Source organism: Corvus moneduloides, chromosome 16 (assembly GCF_009650955.1).
Source record: "Corvus moneduloides isolate bCorMon1 chromosome 16, bCorMon1.pri, whole genome shotgun sequence".
Classification (NCBI taxonomy): domain Eukaryota; kingdom Metazoa; phylum Chordata; class Aves; order Passeriformes; family Corvidae; genus Corvus; species Corvus moneduloides.
This window is the reverse complement of record NC_045491.1, coordinates 8,269,240-8,289,928: the sequence shown is the minus strand read 5'-3', so window position 1 is coordinate 8,289,928 and position 20,689 is coordinate 8,269,240. Positions and strand designations below refer to the sequence as shown.

The following is a 20,689-nucleotide window of genomic DNA, read 5'->3' as shown; positions in this document are numbered from 1 at the left end:
GATTAACATCCTCCCACACAAAGTCTTCTTGCAAAGTGACTGTCATCTTCCACTAGTCTCAACAGCTCGGAGGCTGAAGTTACTTTAAAAAGAGATTTAAAGAATAAAAAGAATAAAAAAAAAAAAAAAAAAATCACACAAGAGCAACATCTTCCAAAATGGCCTTTCTCACTCCCCTTATTCCACCTGGAGCAAAGCCAAGCTGCCAGTGAAAAAAACCAAACCAACAAACCAGGATTGCAATCTCAAGTCTCAAAGCATGGACACTTTGGAAAACCTACACGGGCACCGACCTGCTCCGCCACCTCCCGGCTCATGGCCAGCGCCAGCTGCAGCTGCAGCTCCTCTTCCCCGCTCGTCTGAGGCCGGGCCTGCTCGAGCTCCGAGGAGACTCGAGGGGATGTCGCTGTTGGGAGACAAAACCCAGCACATTCAGCACAGCAAACAGCAAAAAGAGGGCTCAGGTTCGGCTCCTGCACCCCGTTTGCACATGTTCGGTCTCAAAGCTCCCTCAGGGTCAAGAGATGAAGCTCCTGCCAAGGGGGAGGGGGACAGGCCAGGATAATTTAGCTCTGCAAGACAGTTCAGTTGCTTTAAGGGAAAAATATTCCTGGAAAACAAAGGCTTTTTGTGGGGCTGTGATACCAAGAAGTACCCCAGCTCATGCTGGACATACCCTGAGTGTATCAGAGCTCCAGGGGCAGGACACTGACTTAAAAACATACAGAATTCATTGTTGAAGAAAACATTTGTGGGTATTTCTTACATCTTCCAGTGTCAGTAAGGATCTGCTGGGAGTGGGCCAGTATCAGGGTAAAATTGGATACCACCCACTTTTCTGTAAAATAATACAGTCTTAACGGGAAGATAAAGAACTATTCTTAACTGCTGAGCAGGCTCGGGGACAAACAAGCCAGCTATTCAGACCCCAAATTTACGCAAATACAGGATCATTCTCTGTTAAAAAAAGAGTTTGGTAAATGGGTTGGGGGTGTTGTTTGGTTTCTGGGGTTGGCTGGGGTTTTTTTGGGGGAAGATTTCTATTAGCTGATATCTCCCCCACTCGTCCTCGAGGAACAGTCAAGCTTGACAGCTAAAATATGCAATTTCTCAATACACAAACCATCTTTTAGTGATGTTTTCACTCCAGGAGCATGTGAAATTCCCATCCTACACCACTAGCAGGTTTAGCACTGTACAGTAATTAAACAATTTTGTGCTCACTCTCTCTCAGACAATTCTTCAGCATCCAAATCATTCACACAGAAATTTTATCTCACTTTGGCAAGGAAGTTTGTATTTAGTGGCTGGAATGATGATTAGCTTGGCAAAATATATATTGACATTTAATACATTTAACTGAATGTTTCAAACTAGCATGTCAAGCTCCAAGAAATCAAGTTTCCTCCTACCAGGTCAGCTGGGCATGTGAAAATGAGATTGCCAAACTCAGTTTGAAAACCACTTTTTCATCACTGCTTTAATCCTCCAAACATTTCCCAGTCTTGTCTTTCTCTCCTTAAGGTTCAGGCCAAAATGACATCACAGAACAACAAGTGGAACTTTCTCATCCTACAGGCCAGAAGGAAGGTGATTATCCATAAACAAAGAATGACCTTTCCTCCTTCCCACCACATCCCAAGGTGCCATCCCACCCCACTGTGCTTCTAAAGGCACAAATTAATTTACCACCCACAATGATTCTTCCACATTGTGCTGATCCTGAAGCTCTCAAGCCAACCTTACTTCAACAAAGATGCTACTCATACCTCAATTCTATTACTTTTTCAAACTTTCTCATATAAAGTAATTAAATTTAGCCTGGTTGATGAGTCCTCTCTGCTCCAACAGTCACTGCCAGGCTCTCCAATAAAGCGTATGAAAAATGTGATGATTAAAGCATGTGATAATTCCCAGCCACTCACCTAATACAGGTAATAAATTAGCACTAATTGTAATCATTCCAATCCAAAATGGATGGTTTTAAACCAGAATGGAGGTGGAAACATTTCCCTTTGGAGCTCAGAGAATGTTTTATGTTTATCCTTGCCAAAAGAAGATTGAGCAGTTTATGGTTGTTAAATACCTCAGGCTTGCAAATACAAGAGAGAAAAACTATTTCAGATAAAGGGGCAAGAATTAATGGTATAAATGGGCCATAAATAGATTTGAGATACAGATGGAGAAGAGCAGTTTTCCAGCAGGGATTAGAGAAGGAAAGAGTCCTAACTGGTTTAAAAACAGAGCCTGGGACAAATGGGACACCAGCAGAGTCACCTGAGAACAGATGGCAACCTGGACTAGGAGCAGGGAGGAACCTTCTGGCCTGCTGGGCTTTTAACTGTGGGGGGAAATGGGATTTCCTGCATTTCCTGCATCCCAGCTTTTCCATCTCCGCTCACATAACTGCATCCCACAACAACTAAGAACCTGATGGCAGAATGACGTTAAAATGATGCAAAATGGGTTAAATTCCATTGCTCTTCCTCCCATTTCCACACAAAGGACTTGCTGAACACACTGCCCAGCTGCATTCCTGCCCAGAAAAGCTGGAAGAAGCAGGGACTGCACCCCACTCCGAGCCTTTCCCTGGCTCTCCACTCCCAGCAGTGCATGGGAAGGGCTGCCTTTGCTTTGGCAGGGAGCTCCATGAGCTCACAGCTCCCAGCAGATCCCAACAGCCAGCGGCTCTGGGATCCCCACACGGATAATACGGGGTCACACACATGCAGATTACTTCTTCTCACTTCTAGGGTTTCCAGCAATTCATTCTACTTGCTTTTGTTAACTCTAAAAGGTATTTCCAGCTCCTTTTTACTTTAAAAAAAAAGAGGAAAATGTCCATTTGAAGTTCTTCCTTGGGCCTCAGTGAAAAAACAAACCATAGGAATGTTGCTGTTTTCCATGTAAGCCTCTGCAGTGTTATAAAACCATCTACATTAAAGAGCTGCTAGCACTTTTTTTTTTTTTAAAGGATTAAGGGTAATTCAAAACACTGTTCTTGGGAGTAACCTGACAAGTTTTATCTGAAATTCCCACAGACCTACAACCACCCTTCCATACAGGCCTCATCCTGCTCTAAGGTTAGAATTCCCAGGATCCAGCAGAAAGGTTATTGCCTTAGTAACAGGATGGTGCCACACAAAGCATCCCTTATCCCCCAGCACATGACAGTTAACTCAGATGTTTATGTAAGATGGGATTCAATAGATCAATTCTGACCTGCTAAGCCCTGTTTTGTTGGGAATTTGGAGATCCCAGTCCCTCCACACTGCCCAGGAGCAAATCTGTGTGGCCATCTTCTCCTGCAGGGAGCACCGGGCCCGGCTGCTCGGCAAGGAAATCATCTCCAGCCTCAATTAATCACTAAAACAGGATTCTGCTCTACCATCTGTGCCCGGGCCAGGCTCTGACATCTCTCAGACACATCTATTGATAATTTCCTATATTTTGCCTCTATTAAAAGGCTTCTGTAGCCGGCTATAGATCGGGCTGAGTTAAAGTGAAATACAGGACACAGAGAGCAGAGCCTGCATTAATAATAAAAATCAGACTCTGCATTTTCATTCTGAAGCCTGTGCTTGGGTTTTGGGGCTGGTTTTGTTATTTGTGATTTTTTTCTTTAGTGTCAGGCTTTCTAATTTGCAGGTGGAAGAACAGAACAGAATTCATTGCTCAGTCACATCTGTTCAGAAAGAAAAGCTGCTTCCTCGCTCAATCAGTGAACCTACAAAGGTGGACAAAACCAAAAGTGACTTGAAAAATTAAAATAATATCAAGGTTAAGGATTCAGAAACCAACATCAATTCCCTTTCTTCCAGTGAAAGACCACTCACATAAAGATTGGATAATTTTAAAAAGCCAATCCAGCCTCTCAAATGATGGCAAGGCTTAATCTAGAAGGAATTGTGTAAGCCACCTTTCCCTTGGGAAATAAGGAATCTTTCAGGTACAAGAAGAGAATTGATAACACTGATGAACGTGACAAGGTGGAGCTGCTCAGCCTTCCTGCAGATTCTGATTGCACTGAGCAGACTGAGAACTTCTGAAATTCATTTAACACTCAACAAATCCTTCAGGTTTGTTTTGTTGGGAGCATTTTCCTCTCAGGTGATCCCTACACCCATGGGAATGGACACAGTTGGATAATTCAGTGTCACTACAGGAGTCTGGATACACCAGTGGCACCTCCCACCTTCACTCTCAGCACCAGAAAAATAAATGTACGATGAGAGGATTTAATCAAGCTGTCAAATGACATCTGACAGGAGTCTGCCACATTCCTTCAACACCTCAAACTGTGGGAATTCTCCACACTGTTCAGCCAGAGTCATTGCCAGATGATATTCCCTATATTCCCTAAGATAGAAGATAAAGAAATCATTATTAAATAAAAACCAAACCTTCTAAAAACAGGAGCATTCTGAATGGACCAGAGTGCCCAGAGAAGCTGTGGCTGCCCCATCCCTGGAATATTTGAAGCTGGAGCAACCTGGGACAGTGGAAGGTGTGCTTGCCCATGGCAGGGGGTCAGGACAAGATGAGCTTTAAGGTCCCTTCCAACCCAAACCATTCTGGATTTTATAAATTTTCTGTTGTGCCAAACTCAAAATAGCAATTCCACTGAATTATTTTCTACTCCAAGCAAAAGGGGAGACAAAACTGAAACAGATGAGTGAACACAGACTTGCTGAGGCTTCACACAACTGGTTTTAAATAACGAGTCAATTTAACATGAATAATCACTGAAATATTAAAACTCATTAATTCAGCTACAGCAAATTGCTCCCAGAATTTTTACAGGTTCAGGTTAAAGACTTGGCATTTCCCAAGATCCATAAAAGCCTTTTCCAGTGCATCTTTCTTCATCTCCTCTCCAGCAGGCTCTGAGTACAATGAACCCGAGCCGAGCCCACCTCGGGCAGTGCTGCTGAAATCAGGTCACAACGAGCTGTGCTTGTGTCACTGAAATCAGGGCATCCATCCCACCCCATCCCTGCTTCCCAAACCCTCCTGGAGCACAGGGACAAAGGGAAGAATGTGGGCACAACTCAAAATAACACTGGGATGTCCCAGCCAGGGCATAACAGGATTGGATCTCTTAAAAAGCATGGCCTCAGTAAACTTGGTTTTAAAACACGACCAGCGTTTGCCAGGCTGGAAGCAGCATCCCAGCTCAGGCTTAAGAGGTCTAAATTAGGAACATCCTACTTTTCCCCGTGCAGCCATAAATCCAGAATCCTATTTAAGTGGTCACTGGCAGCTGGAGATGAAACAAGGCCAGGAACAAGAGGCTGAAGTTTTTGAAACTGGGTGACAAATGTCAGGCAAAACCCCAATTATTTAGACCCAGAGGCAGATTAGGAGTGAGGGACTATTGCTCCAAAAGATTTTAAATATCCATCTTGTATCACTTCCTCTCCCCAGTAGGTTTATTTTCAGCACCACACAAGAACATTTCCTTAAGGTGAAATAAAACCTGCTATCAGATTTGATGCAACTCCACAGAATTTGCACATTTTCCAAACTAAATAAAAATTATGCATTTTGTTATGGAATATTTAACAGTTCCTAATCTGAATATTAACTGTTCCTGGTTTAAAGGTGGAAGATAAAACCAATTTTTCCCAGTATGTCAGAAATTGCTGACAAGATAGAGGTTGGGAGGAGCTTTATTTTTGCTTTTTAATATCTCTCTTGGCTTCCATTTACAGGTTATGAGACTGGGTAGAAAAAAAAATACAAATACTTTTACAATTCATATGCCATAATGTGCTCCCTGGAATTACCCAAGCACAGAGATCTTCAGGGCCAACAAAGCCATTAAGGCAAAGCTTTGGGGGAAAGGATTTTATTAAAAACAATCAAGTTGCACCATTTCATTTTGCACAGTTTCTAGGATTTTTAGAGATGAAATGAAAATATTCACAAGGAAACAGGGGGAAATATCCTTATTTGCCAGTCCCTTGCCAGCAGCAGTGAGGCATGATTGGACATCAGTCAAGAGATCCTTTTCCACCCTGAATTCTCTCACACTACACAGGGTATCAATATTGCTTTTATTTTGTCACAAAGGATAAATGTGGAACACAAAAAACAGCAACTCTTTAAGAAAACCCCTTCTGGCTCAACATCAAGTAAAAATCCAATTGTTCCCATCCAAACCTACACAGGCTGGGAAGCTGGAGAGGAGCAGGAGTTTGAGCAGGGTTCAGTCAGTGCTGTCTGTGCAGTGCAGCTGATTCAACTCTCTCAACAAACTGACCCAAAAAGGCTTCACTGACTTAGCCCAAATTGCACTTTCAGTCCCTGAGAGGAGAGGGGAGAGATCCCTCACGCCCAATCCAGCATCCACTGGAAGTTACTGCTCCCTGGAGGAACTACCAAACTCTTTCAGCTCTCTCTTCTGCAAGAAGGCATAAAACCCGAGATTTTATAACCCAACATAAATTCTTCAAGCAAGGGGAATGAATTCCACAACCCCCACCCATCGTGTCTAGAAGGAACAGGAGTAAAACGTGCTGAGAGCAAACCACTGAGGGATGAAACATTTCCTGTAGTGGTGGGTGCTGGCAAAAAGGTTCTCCCACTCTCCCCAACTTTATTTCTATTTGCGTGGTAAGAAGGCGTGCTAAACATTTAGCAAAGAGGGTGGATGGACACTTAGAAGAGGCAAATCTCATGCTGTAGATGGTAAATCTAAATGTCTCTGATCTCTTCTTCAAAGGCTCAGAGGCATGAAAGAGAATTCTGCCAGAATACACAGAGCAGCAACAGCATCTTAGGGATGTTCTAAGGGGAGTATTTCCCAGGAGTGAAGCAGAACTTCATTCCTTTTACAGATTTTTTTTTTTCTGAATCCGTATTTTCAGCACAAAAGAAGGGTATAATTAAAAAAAAAAAAAAGAACACACAATGGATACAATCTCTTTCACTTTAAATAATGAAAAGCATCTTTTCCATCAAATTTAGCAGGCACAAGAATAACCCTACATTTATGTAACAGATTAAATGTCTGGATTTTAATGAAACTCCTTCCTCGTTTCCTGGATAAAGCTCTTCACAGTTTCCCAATATCAGAAGGACTTAGCACAGCTGTTTCGGAAGGTGCTGGTTTGCTGTGCTCTACTCAATTAAAACAGACAAGAAACATATTAAAACCTCAAAATATATAAACTGACAGCCACCTGGATTTTTGCTGATCCACAGTGAAAAAAGTCCAGGAGAGTTGTAACAGAGGAAGAACTGAGAGGGGGGAAAAAAACCCTGAGATTTCTAAAGCTTCTTACAGGGCGAGGAAAAAAAAAAGCTTAAGGAATCATTATCTCCAAAGCAATCCTGCCACAGGAGACACACAGGGAAGTGGGAGCAGCCAGTAAATCCACACTTCGGAATACTGAGAGCACAGCCAAACTTGCTGCTTCTCCCATCAAAATTCCTAAAGCGTCTGAGGAACAATTCGGGGACACGCCCTGCATTGCTCAGTCCTGCTGTGAGGAATGGTTTGGAGCCTCTGGTAGCATTTAAGATGCCAGACAATAGTTCCAGGCATTAATTAAAGCTGGGACTGGTGGAGCAATAGCCCTGTGAAACGCAAGGTGTGCTCAGCATACCTCAGTCACTTATTTCAGCCCATCAGCCCAAGTTAAAAGCAATATTTCAAGCTACCTCTAAATTAAGAAATTTTGTTGTAGTTAACAACAATCTACAGATTTGAAAAGAAAAAATGTTATTACTGAGGTAGTGATATACAAGCTTTTCTTTAAAAATTCACAGTGCTCATGCATGGTTATTATAGAAAAACTACATAAATATAGAAAATACAAATAGATAGAAATATGATTATTACAGAAAAATTAAGATGTTTCTTATCCTACAGCTAATTAAAAGACAAGATCAAAAATTCTCATACCTGGAAACCTTCACTCACATTTTTTGTACTCTGTATCCTAAAAGTATTTCCTTTTGGAAATCAAGTATTTTTTTCCTGCTCCTCCATAACTTTAAACAGAGAGAGATGTTCTCCATCCTGGTTTGATTTTCTTGCTATCTCCTCCTGCAAATGTCAGCAGGGCTGACCCCACTCATGGATTTATGATTTCAGAAGCACTTTGGGACCCAGGACATGACAAACTTCGGATTCCTAAAACCGATGCTCAATGGTTTCTGCACCCTGGCTCAGTTACAGCCCTCCACACACTCTAAACATTCATTTAAAGAAATGATTTTCCTTCAGAATTAGACCACAACCACTGACATTCCAGCCAAAGCAGCTTTCATCCGATCATTACTTACATTAAGGAGGATTTAGTGCCAAATCAGGCCTCTTCCTAACATGACAGGGAGTCCCCCCAAGCAGTGGTGGAAAGAATTTGTTCTTCCCACATCACTGTACTAATTTTTTAAGAATGAAGTACAGTATTTAGTACAGACAATCACGCACCAAATACTGAGAATATTTAAATACAGATTCAAAGCATTCCTCCTCCAAGGACTGCTGAGTAAGCAATAAAGGAAATTAAACAGCAGCATTGTTGCCAAAGTACAAGAGGAGCAGCATAAAGTAGCAAAATGATCCAGGAAATATTCTGTATTTCTTCTTTATTCTTAATTCAAGGCCAGGTTGGATGGGACTTGGAGCAACCTGGGATAGTGGAAGGTGTCCCTGCCCATGGCAGGGGGGTGTAATGAGATGAGCTTTAAATTCCCTCCCAACCCAAATCATCCTATGATTCCATACTGAACAAAAAGAACCCATTTTCAAGGACTCCTTGTAAAACCAGAAACAAACAGAAAAACCCCTTCACACCCTCCCCATCACATCAAACACTGGAACACGTTCACAAGAGCGGCCTGGCAATGCTACCTTTGGGAACTGACAGTAAACAAGGGCTTTTTAAATCGATTTCCGTCACCACACACATCCTCTCCAAAGCAAATATTTAACCAGGCATCTGAAGAGACATCAATACCATGGAGCAGATCCACAGAGATCCCAAATCCCAGCCCCTCGCAGGCAGCATTTCCACTCTCCCAAAGGCACCATTCGCTCCCACCTCCAACAGCAACTCTCAAAAGAAAAGGAATAAGCCTTTGGGATGTGTTTGCCTGTACTTACAGCCATGGTAGGATGCCGGGGATCCTCCAGACTTTCCATACTCCTGCTCCGAGTAGCTGGTGGATAGGTTGGGCTGACTGGAGCCTCGGCCAAAGGTGATCTGGTTGCTGCCCACCCCAGTGGCCACCTGAGCCATGCGTTCTTTGGTCTTCAGGGCTTGGGCCCTCTCTGTCTTGAGGCGCTCATCATCCTTCAGAAGGGACACCAGCTGCTTGGATTTCTCCCTCACGTTGATGCCCTGGTCTTTCCCATCTCGATCAATGTACTGAAAATCTTTCAATGTCTGGATAGCAAAAATATTCTCTTTACACTGCTGGGCCACCCTCTCGGACCCAGTTTTAATCAGGTAATCTAAGAGAGTGAGGGCCTTGTACACGTGTCGCCAGTTCTTGCCATGGTCATTCAGTCGTTTCCAGATCATGCTCATAATTTCAGAAAAGGCCACAACATTGTAGGTCAGATCTGCTATTTCAGTCATTAACGAACTGGAAGGACCCCAGGGGTCATTTGAGGTCGCTTCCCGAACTTTTATTTCGGCCTCTGAGTAATTGTTCACAATGTTCTTCATCTGCCGTCTGATAGACGAAGTCGTCATTTTTATTTCCCTTTTTACCAAGACAGATTCCAGAACACAAACAACAAAGGGCTAAATTTGCTCTTCTAGGAACGTTTCTGAACTGCGAAGGCTCCGTATCAGTGGCTTATCTGTAACACGTTCCACTACAATCATTTCCTCTCCTCAAGAGGATCACACGAGAAAATGAAAATCATGACCTGAGTGAGGAAAGAAAACAAAGCAGGTTAGTTGGGTCTGATCGTTCCTGCACAGCCAGCAAGCCACACACATTTGGGAGAAATTTTCCTAGATGAATTTTTTCCTCCTTGAATTTCTTCTGATTTTGAAAACAACTTGTTCTTCTCACGAGTCGCATTAAACATTTAAGATTAAAAACCTGAAGTGCTGAGCAAAACAAAAGCAAGACGACAATCATGCCGATACAAAGGCAAAATTTTAAAAGCAAACCAGAAATGAAGTCCAATCTGGAGACCAAAGTAAAACCTATCTAGAATTTTTAATTACAGAAATTACAGAGCTCAGATGAAACCACATGAGAAATTCCATGTTCAGCAGCCACTTGCATCCCTCTAACACTAGGAATCTGCATCCAGAGAGAACAAGCAAACTTCCTAAAAACCAACCAAGCAATTTCTGAAACCCTGGGTAAGTTTAAAGCACTCTCAGTCTCAGGATCGAGATCCTGTGGCCCTACACACTCTAACTCAAGGTGACCTTTCATGATAAGCAGATTAGAAGGAATTCTTTTTTTCCCCCAAATGCATTTACTTTGTACATTTGACAACACTCATTAGATCCACAGTTTCTGCTCTGTGTCTTTCACACAGCACAGAAGAATTTTTAATTATATGAGAATGGAATTGTAAAGCCAAAATGATTGGCAAGAAAAGCCAAGGACAAGCTGTGGAGCTGGAAAGCTGTGTCAGTTCTTTAGTTAAGGTCACTGTTTCAAGTAAACAGAGGCCTATTAAGCTTTGGAATAAATTACTTGAGCAAACTGGCAGATTTGCCATTACATTAACACAGAACAGCCCTGAGAGTCACCAGTTGCACAAACACTGAGCAGGGACTCTGGAACTGAACTGGCCACATTCACAGGGATGCCCATTCCAGATGTCTTTTAATAATGTTCCTCCAAACACTCCCAAGAACCAACCTCATCCCTTACAGAGACACTGGAGACAAGGAAAGCACAGATTTCAAGCCTGACATTGTTATCATTCTTCAAATTACTACAGTGCCATTTGGAATGAAAGCGGAATTCAGTGCCAACACAGGTTTATAATGACTTTTTTTTAGCATAAAGACATACTCCCTTCCTTGGAAACCTTTCTGGGCAGGTTAAATTATCACAGAACACACCTAAGGAGTTGTTTTACTTTCTCTTCTTCCACTAAAGTTGATTTTTGGCAGAACAAAAACCTCTTATGACATGATGGAAGATTAACTTTGAATGCAATCATCACTAAACTTCAGGTAAACTGCATCCCCTGGTGTTCTCCCCAATATTTAGAACCAGCTGTAGGACAGTGTCCATCTGGTGGCAGATGGCTCACAGCAACAGGAATAAAAAGGGACATCTCCTGGGACATTTAAGTTCTGGGTGTTACAAACCCAGAAGTTGAAAATGTTGATCCTACATAAACATTCCATGACTGCTCCTTCCCTCTGGAAGTTTACATTGCCCAGATCTGTTGGCTCACCTGCCCCTGTGATCACTCTCTAATGCATGACTTGCAAAAGGCGAGGCAACGATAAAAATTAAATAGAAGAAGCACAATGTACATCTTATTTAGCCTAAACCACTTCTTTTTGCCAAGAAGGGGTTAAGGCAGGTTTCCCAGCCAAGCTGAAACTATTTATCCAGGGGATCTGGATGTTCACACTGAACTGGGAGCAGGCTGCAGGCAGGAGCTCCTTCAGCTGGCAAAGCAGGAGGCAGCAGAGGATCCAAGTGGCAGGGGAATCATGGACACAATCCTGGTGACTATATGGATCCCAGAGCAGAAGCAGCCTATCCCCCCATAAAAACTGAGCTTTTTCAACCAGAAAAGCAGTGAGTAACATGAAAAACCAAACCCAGGAGAACGACAAAACCTTCTACACCAGCTGGATAAAAAGTCCACCAAGCCTGACATCCTTAGACACAAATCCTTGTGCAAAGAGCATGAGAAAGAAACATTTATATTCCCTTGCCTTGTGTTATCAGCAAATTGGACACCTTGGAGACAGCAATGGGCACACTGGGCCTCTCCCAACCCCTCCAAAAGCCACCTGAGTCACCCTCAGCAGGTACAACCAGTGGCATGGTGACCACACTGAACTAACAACTCCTGCAGTTTTCTAAGAAGGAACACATCACCTTGAGCTTGTTTATGTCCCTCATGGTTTTACAGGAATTGGCCAACTCCTTCTGAGCTGAGGTCTTCCTGAAATGCAGGCTACTTAGAAGCTTCTCTGTACCTCCATCATCCCTGTGGTCTTTCCACGCACAGATTACACTCCCATTTCTTGAGATACACACAGTTCCCAGCACTCTGCATTTCAGATTTGGCAGCAACAAAAGTTTGTATCACAACATGGTCATTCACTGCTTAGCACTCCCCATTTATCAAATACTTCCTAAAATTCCATGTGACTCTTGGGAGTTGTACTTCTACTGTGCATTTCTTCTCTCTGTGCATTTCACCTGCCACTTTGTCCCTCAGCAGGTCTCAATTTTTCATCATTCCTTTCAATTCAAGATTAATTTCAAATTTGACTAATTTACTTCAATTTGGCCTTGTTATTTAGAGACAATGTGCAAAAGGAAGTATTTGCAAGAGCACTGATCTCTGGCAGGACACTTGGCTGGGAAGAGCCCTTCCCTGTGAGAACCAACATTTACTCCTAACCCCGTTTCCTGTCTTTTAACCCACTGCAAATCTATGAAAAACATTCTTGCCTGATGAGAGTTTTATTTCTTTCAAGGCCAAGGATGAGAGGCCTTCCCAAAATATTTCTACATGTACACTACAGGAGCAAGTGCCTTCACCTGTGTTTATCTCTCCAATCAAAGACAAGTTTTATTACTTTACAACTTCACAAACTTTTGAAAAAATTGGTTTAATACTTCACACGTAAATCCCTGAAGAATTAACCACCCTCATGACACGAGACTGCTTCCCTTTACTCTCTCTTGCACTAAATCCAGCCAGTTTTACACAACAGCACAGGAAAAATACTCAACTTTTAAGTCTCCTAAGCATTGCTGCACAGCAGATTGCAAGACAAGTAAGAACAACTCAACCCTGGCTCACTTTTGGAGCTGATTAAATGCAACACAAAGCTGTCAAGGTCCAAAAAACCTGACAGCAAAGAGCCTTCATTCCCTCCCAATTACATCCACTAGGAGAGCAGGCACCTGGGTTTGAAGAAAACAAAGGAAGAACTCCAAACTGGACCCTTTTCTAAGTCTGGAGTAGAGCTTCAGAAAAAAAACCACAGAGCAAACACAGGAGAGAACACACTGGATTAAGAGAAACCAGCAATTTACACTCCTTCAGGAAATTAAGTATTTCACTTGTTGTTCTGTAATAGACTCAAAACCCATCAATCCATCATCGCTGAGTGATTCTTCACTTTCATATCTTCAAGTCCTGAAAACCAAGGCCTTTAATGAGAGAAACATTAATGTCTGTTTTTTCCTTTTCTTGATGGTTATGTTTTCATCTTTACTCAAAACTCATTACAGACAACTTACTCTAAACTTCATTTTACTCTATTAAAAGCACTAAGGATGACAGGAGAGCAAAGCTGTTGGAGCTGTTGCTCCCCTCAGCAACACAGCTGTACCAATATTCAAGGTCCTGCCTTGGCACTGGGACTGGCCCTCACCAAGAGCCCTGCAAGCCTTTGGTACCTGCTTTACACATTCTGCTCCCTCACCACACAATGGAAGCCTTTTCCTGGATTGCTCCAAGTCTTGAAGCACCACAACAACCTCTTTTACCATTATAGAGATCAAAAAGCCAAATACCCCGACTGCATAAAAGTAAGGAACCGTTTCTAATACATGATTAAATTCTTACACAGAAAGTTTAGGTATTTTTTTTCCAGAGACCTCAGTGAATTAACTTCTCACAACAAGCCACAAGGAAGCACAATGCACTTGCAACTTCAGCAAAAATGTGAGTTTGCATTTTTAACAGCAGAGTTGCAAAGAAAGCAGAAAGTGAGACCAGTTGATTAAAGCTGCTGTTTCTGGTTAGCAGGAAAGAGGCTTGAGCAGATTTTTGTGAAGTTAAACAGTTTAGTCTTGGGGAGTCTTCCTCATTTTCTTTCTTGGTCCCTACGAGGCATTTTCTCTGATTTTTAAGTATCTTGACATCTTCAAATAGAAAAGCAAACAGATCTGCAGACAAGGAGGTGAAGCGTACCTGTGTTACCAGGGGTAACCTGGAAGGAAACACCCCATCCCCTTTTCCTTATTCCAACAGTTTCATTACACAAATAACGAATTCTCATGGTGCTTTTTTACACACAACATGCAGACAGAAGGAATTCTTGACTGAACTTCTCATCTCTCTCACAAGAGATTAAGCTCAGTGAATGAAATCTGCATGAGGAAACATCTTTAACCTGCTGAGACTAACACAGAACCAAGGCCAAGCCACAAAATCCTTCATAAACTCAGTTCACAGCAAACAGCCACACAAATCCACCTATAGACAGACTTTCAGCAGAATCCATTCACACCTCTGGAATGTAAAACTCCGACCAGGATTTGTCTGCGCTGATAAAATGCCCTTCATATCAGCCTGAAGGTAAAGATCTACATAGCCCAGCTAAGCATGCACCGGAAATATACGAAAAGCCTTTAACAGCAAGTGTGAAAATTAACATTAAACATGAGTTCACCAGACATTTGCATAAAATTTTAATTAACAGTATTACAGACAACATATATCCTTAGAATAGACATTTACTGTAAGTCACATGCATGAAAAGTGAGGTTTGGAAAATAATTATTAATTCAGTCATCTGTGATCTGAATCTACAGACACCAATCTATATAAAAATATCCCTGCCTTACTGCCTCACCTCCCAGGTGGGAGTACACACACCCCCCCAGAGATCTGCTCTCCTTGCTATTGGGCTGCAATGACAGAGGCAGGTGATCCTCAGGGACCTGTATTCCAGGATAAATCAGGGAATTCTTGCCAATCTGCAAAGGATCAGGCTCAGAGAAGGTGCTGCCAGGTGCTGACTGAGGAAGAAGTCCCCCAGACAGACAGACACCAACACCACACTTGCAGACACAACGCCAATCCCAGCAAGCAGTCAGCTCCGATTTATGGCAAAAAGGATTCCCATTACCTGACACTACATTCCCATCCTGGTTTTCTTGGGATAGCTCATTACATGTATAAATCCAAGCCCCCTGTATTTTAGAAAGTCTCATTTTCCACAAACGGCTCAAAAAAAAAAAAAAAAAAAAAACCACACCTGTGCACAAACCTTTATATAAAAACCAGGAATATAATGAAGGAAAAAAGCATTTTTCTCACACTAAATCCACACTGCTAGGCAGATTTTCAAACGTAACCAATTCTCTTTCTGATTTTTCTTCTCTTTTCATAAATTAGTCTCAGGGAACAACTGGCTGACCAGAGGGTATCATTACCCTGCCTAAGATACAATATTCGTCTGCAATCCAAACGCTGTTCCCAAAACCAAACAGGAAAAGGGGCAACTGTGCATCGTGGCCACTTGGAGGAGAGGACTAAGAGAAGAGAAGACACTTGGCACTACACATAAAAGCCAACAAGCAGAACACTTATTAGCTCTCTTTCGTTATTGTACAGCAGAGAAAACAGCAATTCATGGGAATAAAACAGCAAAATGAAGAGCTTGAAATTCCCATCAATGCCCTTCCTCAACCTTCAAAATTATTTAGGAAACGAGTTACAAATACAGATTGGCAAAGGGTTTGGAGAACAGGGTTAACTCCAGAGGAAAGGTTTCATTTCCATTTTTCACAGCTTAAATGCTTGTCTTCAATGTAATTTCTGAGGAGAGGAAATGGTTCAAAATCCAAAGTTTTGGAAGCTTTCCACTCCCTTTTACAAATGAGAGAACAAGGTCAGCTTTCACAGACAGCAGGTGGCCAAATTATTTCTTTATTTAAAGAGTTAATGCTGGAAGATAATTCTCCTTCAAATTTATGCATATTCAAGCCTGCCAAGGTTCAATTCTGCACTGGTTTTACAGTCCTGTCTCAGCCTCACTGAGGGAAAGTAACTCCAGCTTGGGCGGACTTCTAGCAATAAAAGAGATTTCTGGACACAAATCTGGTTCAGTTTTCTCCATACCACCTCTTCTTACTCCTTGTCTCCTTAAATTGACAGGATTTGAGCTCCATGGGGAACTCATTTCTCAGAGTGCACAGGAAGGGGGGTGAGGAGCAGATCTCTAACCTGCCTCACACGGCAGCACCACCTGGCCATGTTCTTTTGAGACCTGCCAAGCCACCAGTGCTGGGGCTTTGTCACCCCCAGCTCCATTTGCAGCTGGAATTATTGACAGAATGGCTGCAAATGTGCTCTGAAGGGCTGGGAGAGGGGACAGCTCTGCCAGACCTGCAGATCACTGCTAACAATCCAAATCTGACCTGCATCGGGATCTAATTTTAGGATTACGAGCTTTGACAACAGCTCTTTAAAAATAACACATTCCTCCTTCTACGGCCAGGTCAAGTGTCACCCACAGTGCACTCAGCTGATTCTTCATACAGCAAGTACCAGGTGTGCAGTGAATATCAGAATATTGCAGAATTACAGACCAGTGTGAGGTCAGGCCATTACTCACTGAACCAGAAATTCCAAATGCAAATTAATCCACCAGGGCAATGAAAATACCTCCCCAAACTCCCCAAAGGAATTTGTTCTCTGGGGATTACCTGCTTCAACGAAAGCATTTCGTCTGTTTTCTCACAAATTGAGTAGGAAAAATAATCACCCAATGTGTGCTTTGACTCAAAGGTAACAATCTGAAATAAATTCGGCTTACCAGGTATACTCAAACAGTGTTTTCAACTGAAGTAAGGAAAGTAGGAGACACTTCTTTCATATTTTCCTTCTGGAAGGGAAGAGGATATCCAATATGCTTGCCAGATAATGGGTCCTAGAATTTTTTACTAATTAGATAAGTCCAGCCTTGTCACTTAGGCTGTTATGGGGTGACGGGCACCTGCTCAGGCCCTCACAGATCAACCTGAACACAGGAAGAACTGCAAAAAATACAAGACTACAAAATGTCAACTCCCTTCTTTAAGCCCCAGTGTTTACCTGAAGAACTGCAATTTTTAAAATTCATATTCATCTAGATGTGTGCTCACATATCAGACTCCATATTTTGGGAACGTGTTTTGGGAAGATACCTGCTACTTAAAATTACCCGATGATTTCATTAACTAAATTCATTTTGCACTTTTATTAATATGAAGCAGATGTCACCAAGTGCAGTTTCTCCCATCCTCCTACACACCACAGACATGAAACCACATTAATACACTCAGTAGGCCAGAGGCAAATGCTCACCATGACAAAGATTAGGGGGGAAAAACAGTTTAACTCTCCATGTTTCTACTGGTAGAAGCTAAAGGATTACTACTATTATTTTATTACATGCATTTCTAAGGAAAAGTACAGGATGCCAAGAAATACCTGCCCATACATCCAAACACTATTTTTTCTAAAAAACAAATTACAAGCCTGCAGAGAAAACAGAGATTGATTTAATATCCTGCTTACATTCATCGATGTCCATTCACCGCATAACATTTCAAGGGCCTTCCCTCACAGCCACCAGATTTGCACAATCATCTTGCAACGTCAACACAATGTCTTAATTCAACTATCAGAGCTGGTAGCAACATCAGATTGCTTTAATCAACCCTCAGAAATTCAGGTACGTGAGCTGTGTGCTCATGAGACTGGACTTTAGGAGAAAATCCTTCCCTGTCAGGCCCTGGCACAGGTTGCCTGGAAAAGCTGTGGCTGCCCCATCCCTGGAAGTGTCCAAGGCCAGGCTGGATGGGTCTTGGAGCTACCTGGGATAGTGGAAGGTGTCCCTGCCCATGGCAGCAGGTGGAATAGGATGAGCTGTAGGGTCCCTTCCAACCCAACCCATTCTGGGATTCTGTGACTAAGTTGCTGTAAGATTGCAAAGCAGGAAACACATCCCAAAAACCTCCCTGCCCCTCGCCGGAGGAATGTTCTGGCCAAAGCCCAGGGTTCCACAGCAGGATTTGCTGCCCAGCAGTCGGGCTCAGAGAAGAACTGATGATGGGATTCTCAGAAGGCAGAGCCCAGCTCCTGCCTGCTCCACTCTGCCTCACACCAGATCTCCAGGTGGAACGGCTCCTGTGACCTGATCCAACACATCGGGGCAGGCCAGCGGGACAGGCAGAGCTGGGGCTGCTCACCGATCACGTCACCCAACCAATTAATCCCAAGGTCACTTTAATTACTTGAAAGAACACCCCAAATAAGGGGAGCACCAGTCATTTCAACAGCAGTCTCCAGTTACAGCTCACCAGGCAAAGCTGCACCTGGGAAGCTCAAACTGGTGGTGAAGTTGATGATGGTGGTTTAGATTTGGGACTTGCTTCAGCAGGTGACTGTGTAAGGACTGCAAACAGGGGTTCTGGGAAATCTCCTTTTCCTGCCTAGTAACAGCAATTCCATGTTGAAGACAGCCACAGAAAAGGAGGAAATTTGGTCCTTCACTCTCAAAATTACCAAACTTCATAAAATCTTAGCCCTGCCCTTTTCCCACACTGATTTTAGCTCTGTCCTGCAACACCAAATGTGCAGCTGTCCCTCTGACTCCTCCATATCTCCTATCTTTTCATACTGTACACACCACAGTTTCCAAAATCTTTCCCAAACCAACCCACCTCTTCTCCCTCTTCCTATCAGACCTGTCTAACATGTCCAGCACCACCACCCTGACAGGAGCAATTCCAGAGGAGAGGTCCCAGCTGTGCCACCAGCAGCCTGGATTTACACTGGATTCTGGTTACCAGGAAATAGAACTCAGGAATATTGAATAATATAAAAATAAGTCACTTTGGTCAACTTCTGTGCTGCCCCAGTTCCTGATTCTGAGCTATATTTTTAAGTTCAGCTTTGATGGAAGTGAATCACTAAAATATTTTTTTAAAAACTCAGCACATTTGACATAAGGATTTTGCCTCATTTTGCTGCTTGTAACTTTCCAATTCCTTCATTCAGGCACAAAGAAGAGTCATCCTTGTTCACCAATGCTTAGGTTTGTTATTATTTTATTATTATTTTGTTGATTTTTGTGGAATTAGGGGGAAAAAAAAATCTGGTTTGAAGACGCCAGTGAATCCCACATTCTCCTATGCAGATATACAGAAATTTTCAGCTGTCAGCAGAACAATTCCTCAAGTTTTCTGAATCCATCCTCCAGCAGTAAAATTCTACCTACTCTTTTATCTATTCTGGATACTTAGACGGAAAATTATTTGAGTGGGAGGCAGCTTGTTCGTTTCAAAGAGGATGACAAAGACTTGTTACTCAAAAGCATCTGTGCCTGTTTCATCATTAAAAGGTCATTTTCTTCCACTCAGCTCTTGCAGAGAACATGTTCTACCCCCTTAGCTTTGATACCCTGCAAGCAGCAACTCTGCTCCTGTCCTTGGGACTCCAGATATCTCCTAAGGAATCCACATGGAGAAGGCAATACCTACCTCTGTTTTCAAAGCAGCTGATTATGGCTTGGGATATATTAAACAAAAAGCAATAAATCCCTTGTGTAGCACTGCTCCTCCCTGTCCCTCCCAGAGCTGCCTGCTGTCTCTGCCTGGTGATTATTGTTTTGACTAGTGGTTTCATGCAAGTCATTAAAAACATTCTCTCGTCAGATTTAGAAGCAAAACACAAAAGTGGCTTAAAAACTCACCCACTCCATTTTCTCATTTTTTCAAGAGCTTTCCACCTAGTCCAAATGCACAGAAGAAATTCTAGCCCATTAACATCCATCAGAGAGCAGTAATGAATTCATCAATATTGCTCCAATCCGTGGGCACAGCATCGTGCTGAATCATTTAGTAACTACATCTGCAGCAGGAAGGGCTCACACAACCCTCCTCACACTGCCAGCAACCACCTCCCTGAAGAAGGAAAAATGAATGTATTGAGATCCCCCCCAGCTCTGTTATCCCTCTTGATGGGGTTGGCCGTGCCTCTCCACACCAGTATTCCCACAGCCATCAAATCCTGCCTGGAGTTGCTCCTCCTGGACATCTCCCTCCTTTGCCAAGCCACCTGCAGGCTTGCAAGGAGCTTTCAGTGCTCTTTCTTCCTATAAATGACACAAGGATTTGGGTTTTCCCTGCTTTTTAATCTATGTGGCAAATACTTTAAGCCTTAAATTGAGTTTTTAATTTTCAAAGAAAAAAAATAACAAAAACCCCTCAACACCAGGTTACTGCGATCGTTATTGCCACACACTGGACTGGTGATTTTATTTTGGTGTCTATTTACAGAGCTATGGAGGGACAAACTTCTTCCTCCAGCAAGTTTTCCTAACAGTGAAAGTTCTATACATAAGAAAAGCTAAAAGCTACCAAAATCAGCCAGTCTTAAAAGAATAATTATCAAGTAACATGGAAGTTTAGCTAAAAAAAAAAAAAAAAAAAAAAAAAGACAGACTTTACCTGTGGCTGGAGTACAACAGTATTAAATTACTGTTCTCATAACAAAGGAAAAGGAATTTATTCTTGAAAAAAAAAAATAGGCCTTAATGATATAAACAAAATTATCCTTAAATGTAGATTGGAAACTACTTTGCCAGCTTTGCCCAGGGATGTCAAGGCTGGTGGGCTCTGCAGTTTTCCATCTCTCTAAGTCCCTTCCTTGTGTTTACACTCTCAGTTGTAATGGTATCTCTAATTAACCCCAAGAATAAAGAGGGTTTTGTTA

At 42.5% G+C, this 20,689-nt stretch overlaps 1 protein-coding gene across 5 annotated transcripts in view; it reads right to left on the bottom strand.

Moving 5' to 3' along the window:
• The window catches only part of EPN2 (epsin 2), a 54,559-nt gene that overhangs the window by 12,651 nt on the left and 21,219 nt on the right, over positions 1 to 20,689 (bottom strand). For 3 of the 5 annotated variants that reach the window (XM_032125515.1, XM_032125514.1, XM_032125517.1), the window contains exons 2-3: positions 9,119 to 9,892; positions 282 to 406 (exon numbers count right to left, since the gene is read on the bottom strand). In XM_032125515.1, the coding sequence (XP_031981406.1) occupies positions 282 to 406; positions 9,119 to 9,713 (720 nt within the window). In that variant the 5' untranslated portion in view covers positions 9,714 to 9,892. The remainder of the gene's footprint in view (positions 1 to 281; positions 407 to 9,118; positions 9,893 to 20,689) is intronic. The other 2 variants (XM_032125516.1, XM_032125518.1) reach the window with 1 other exon arrangement.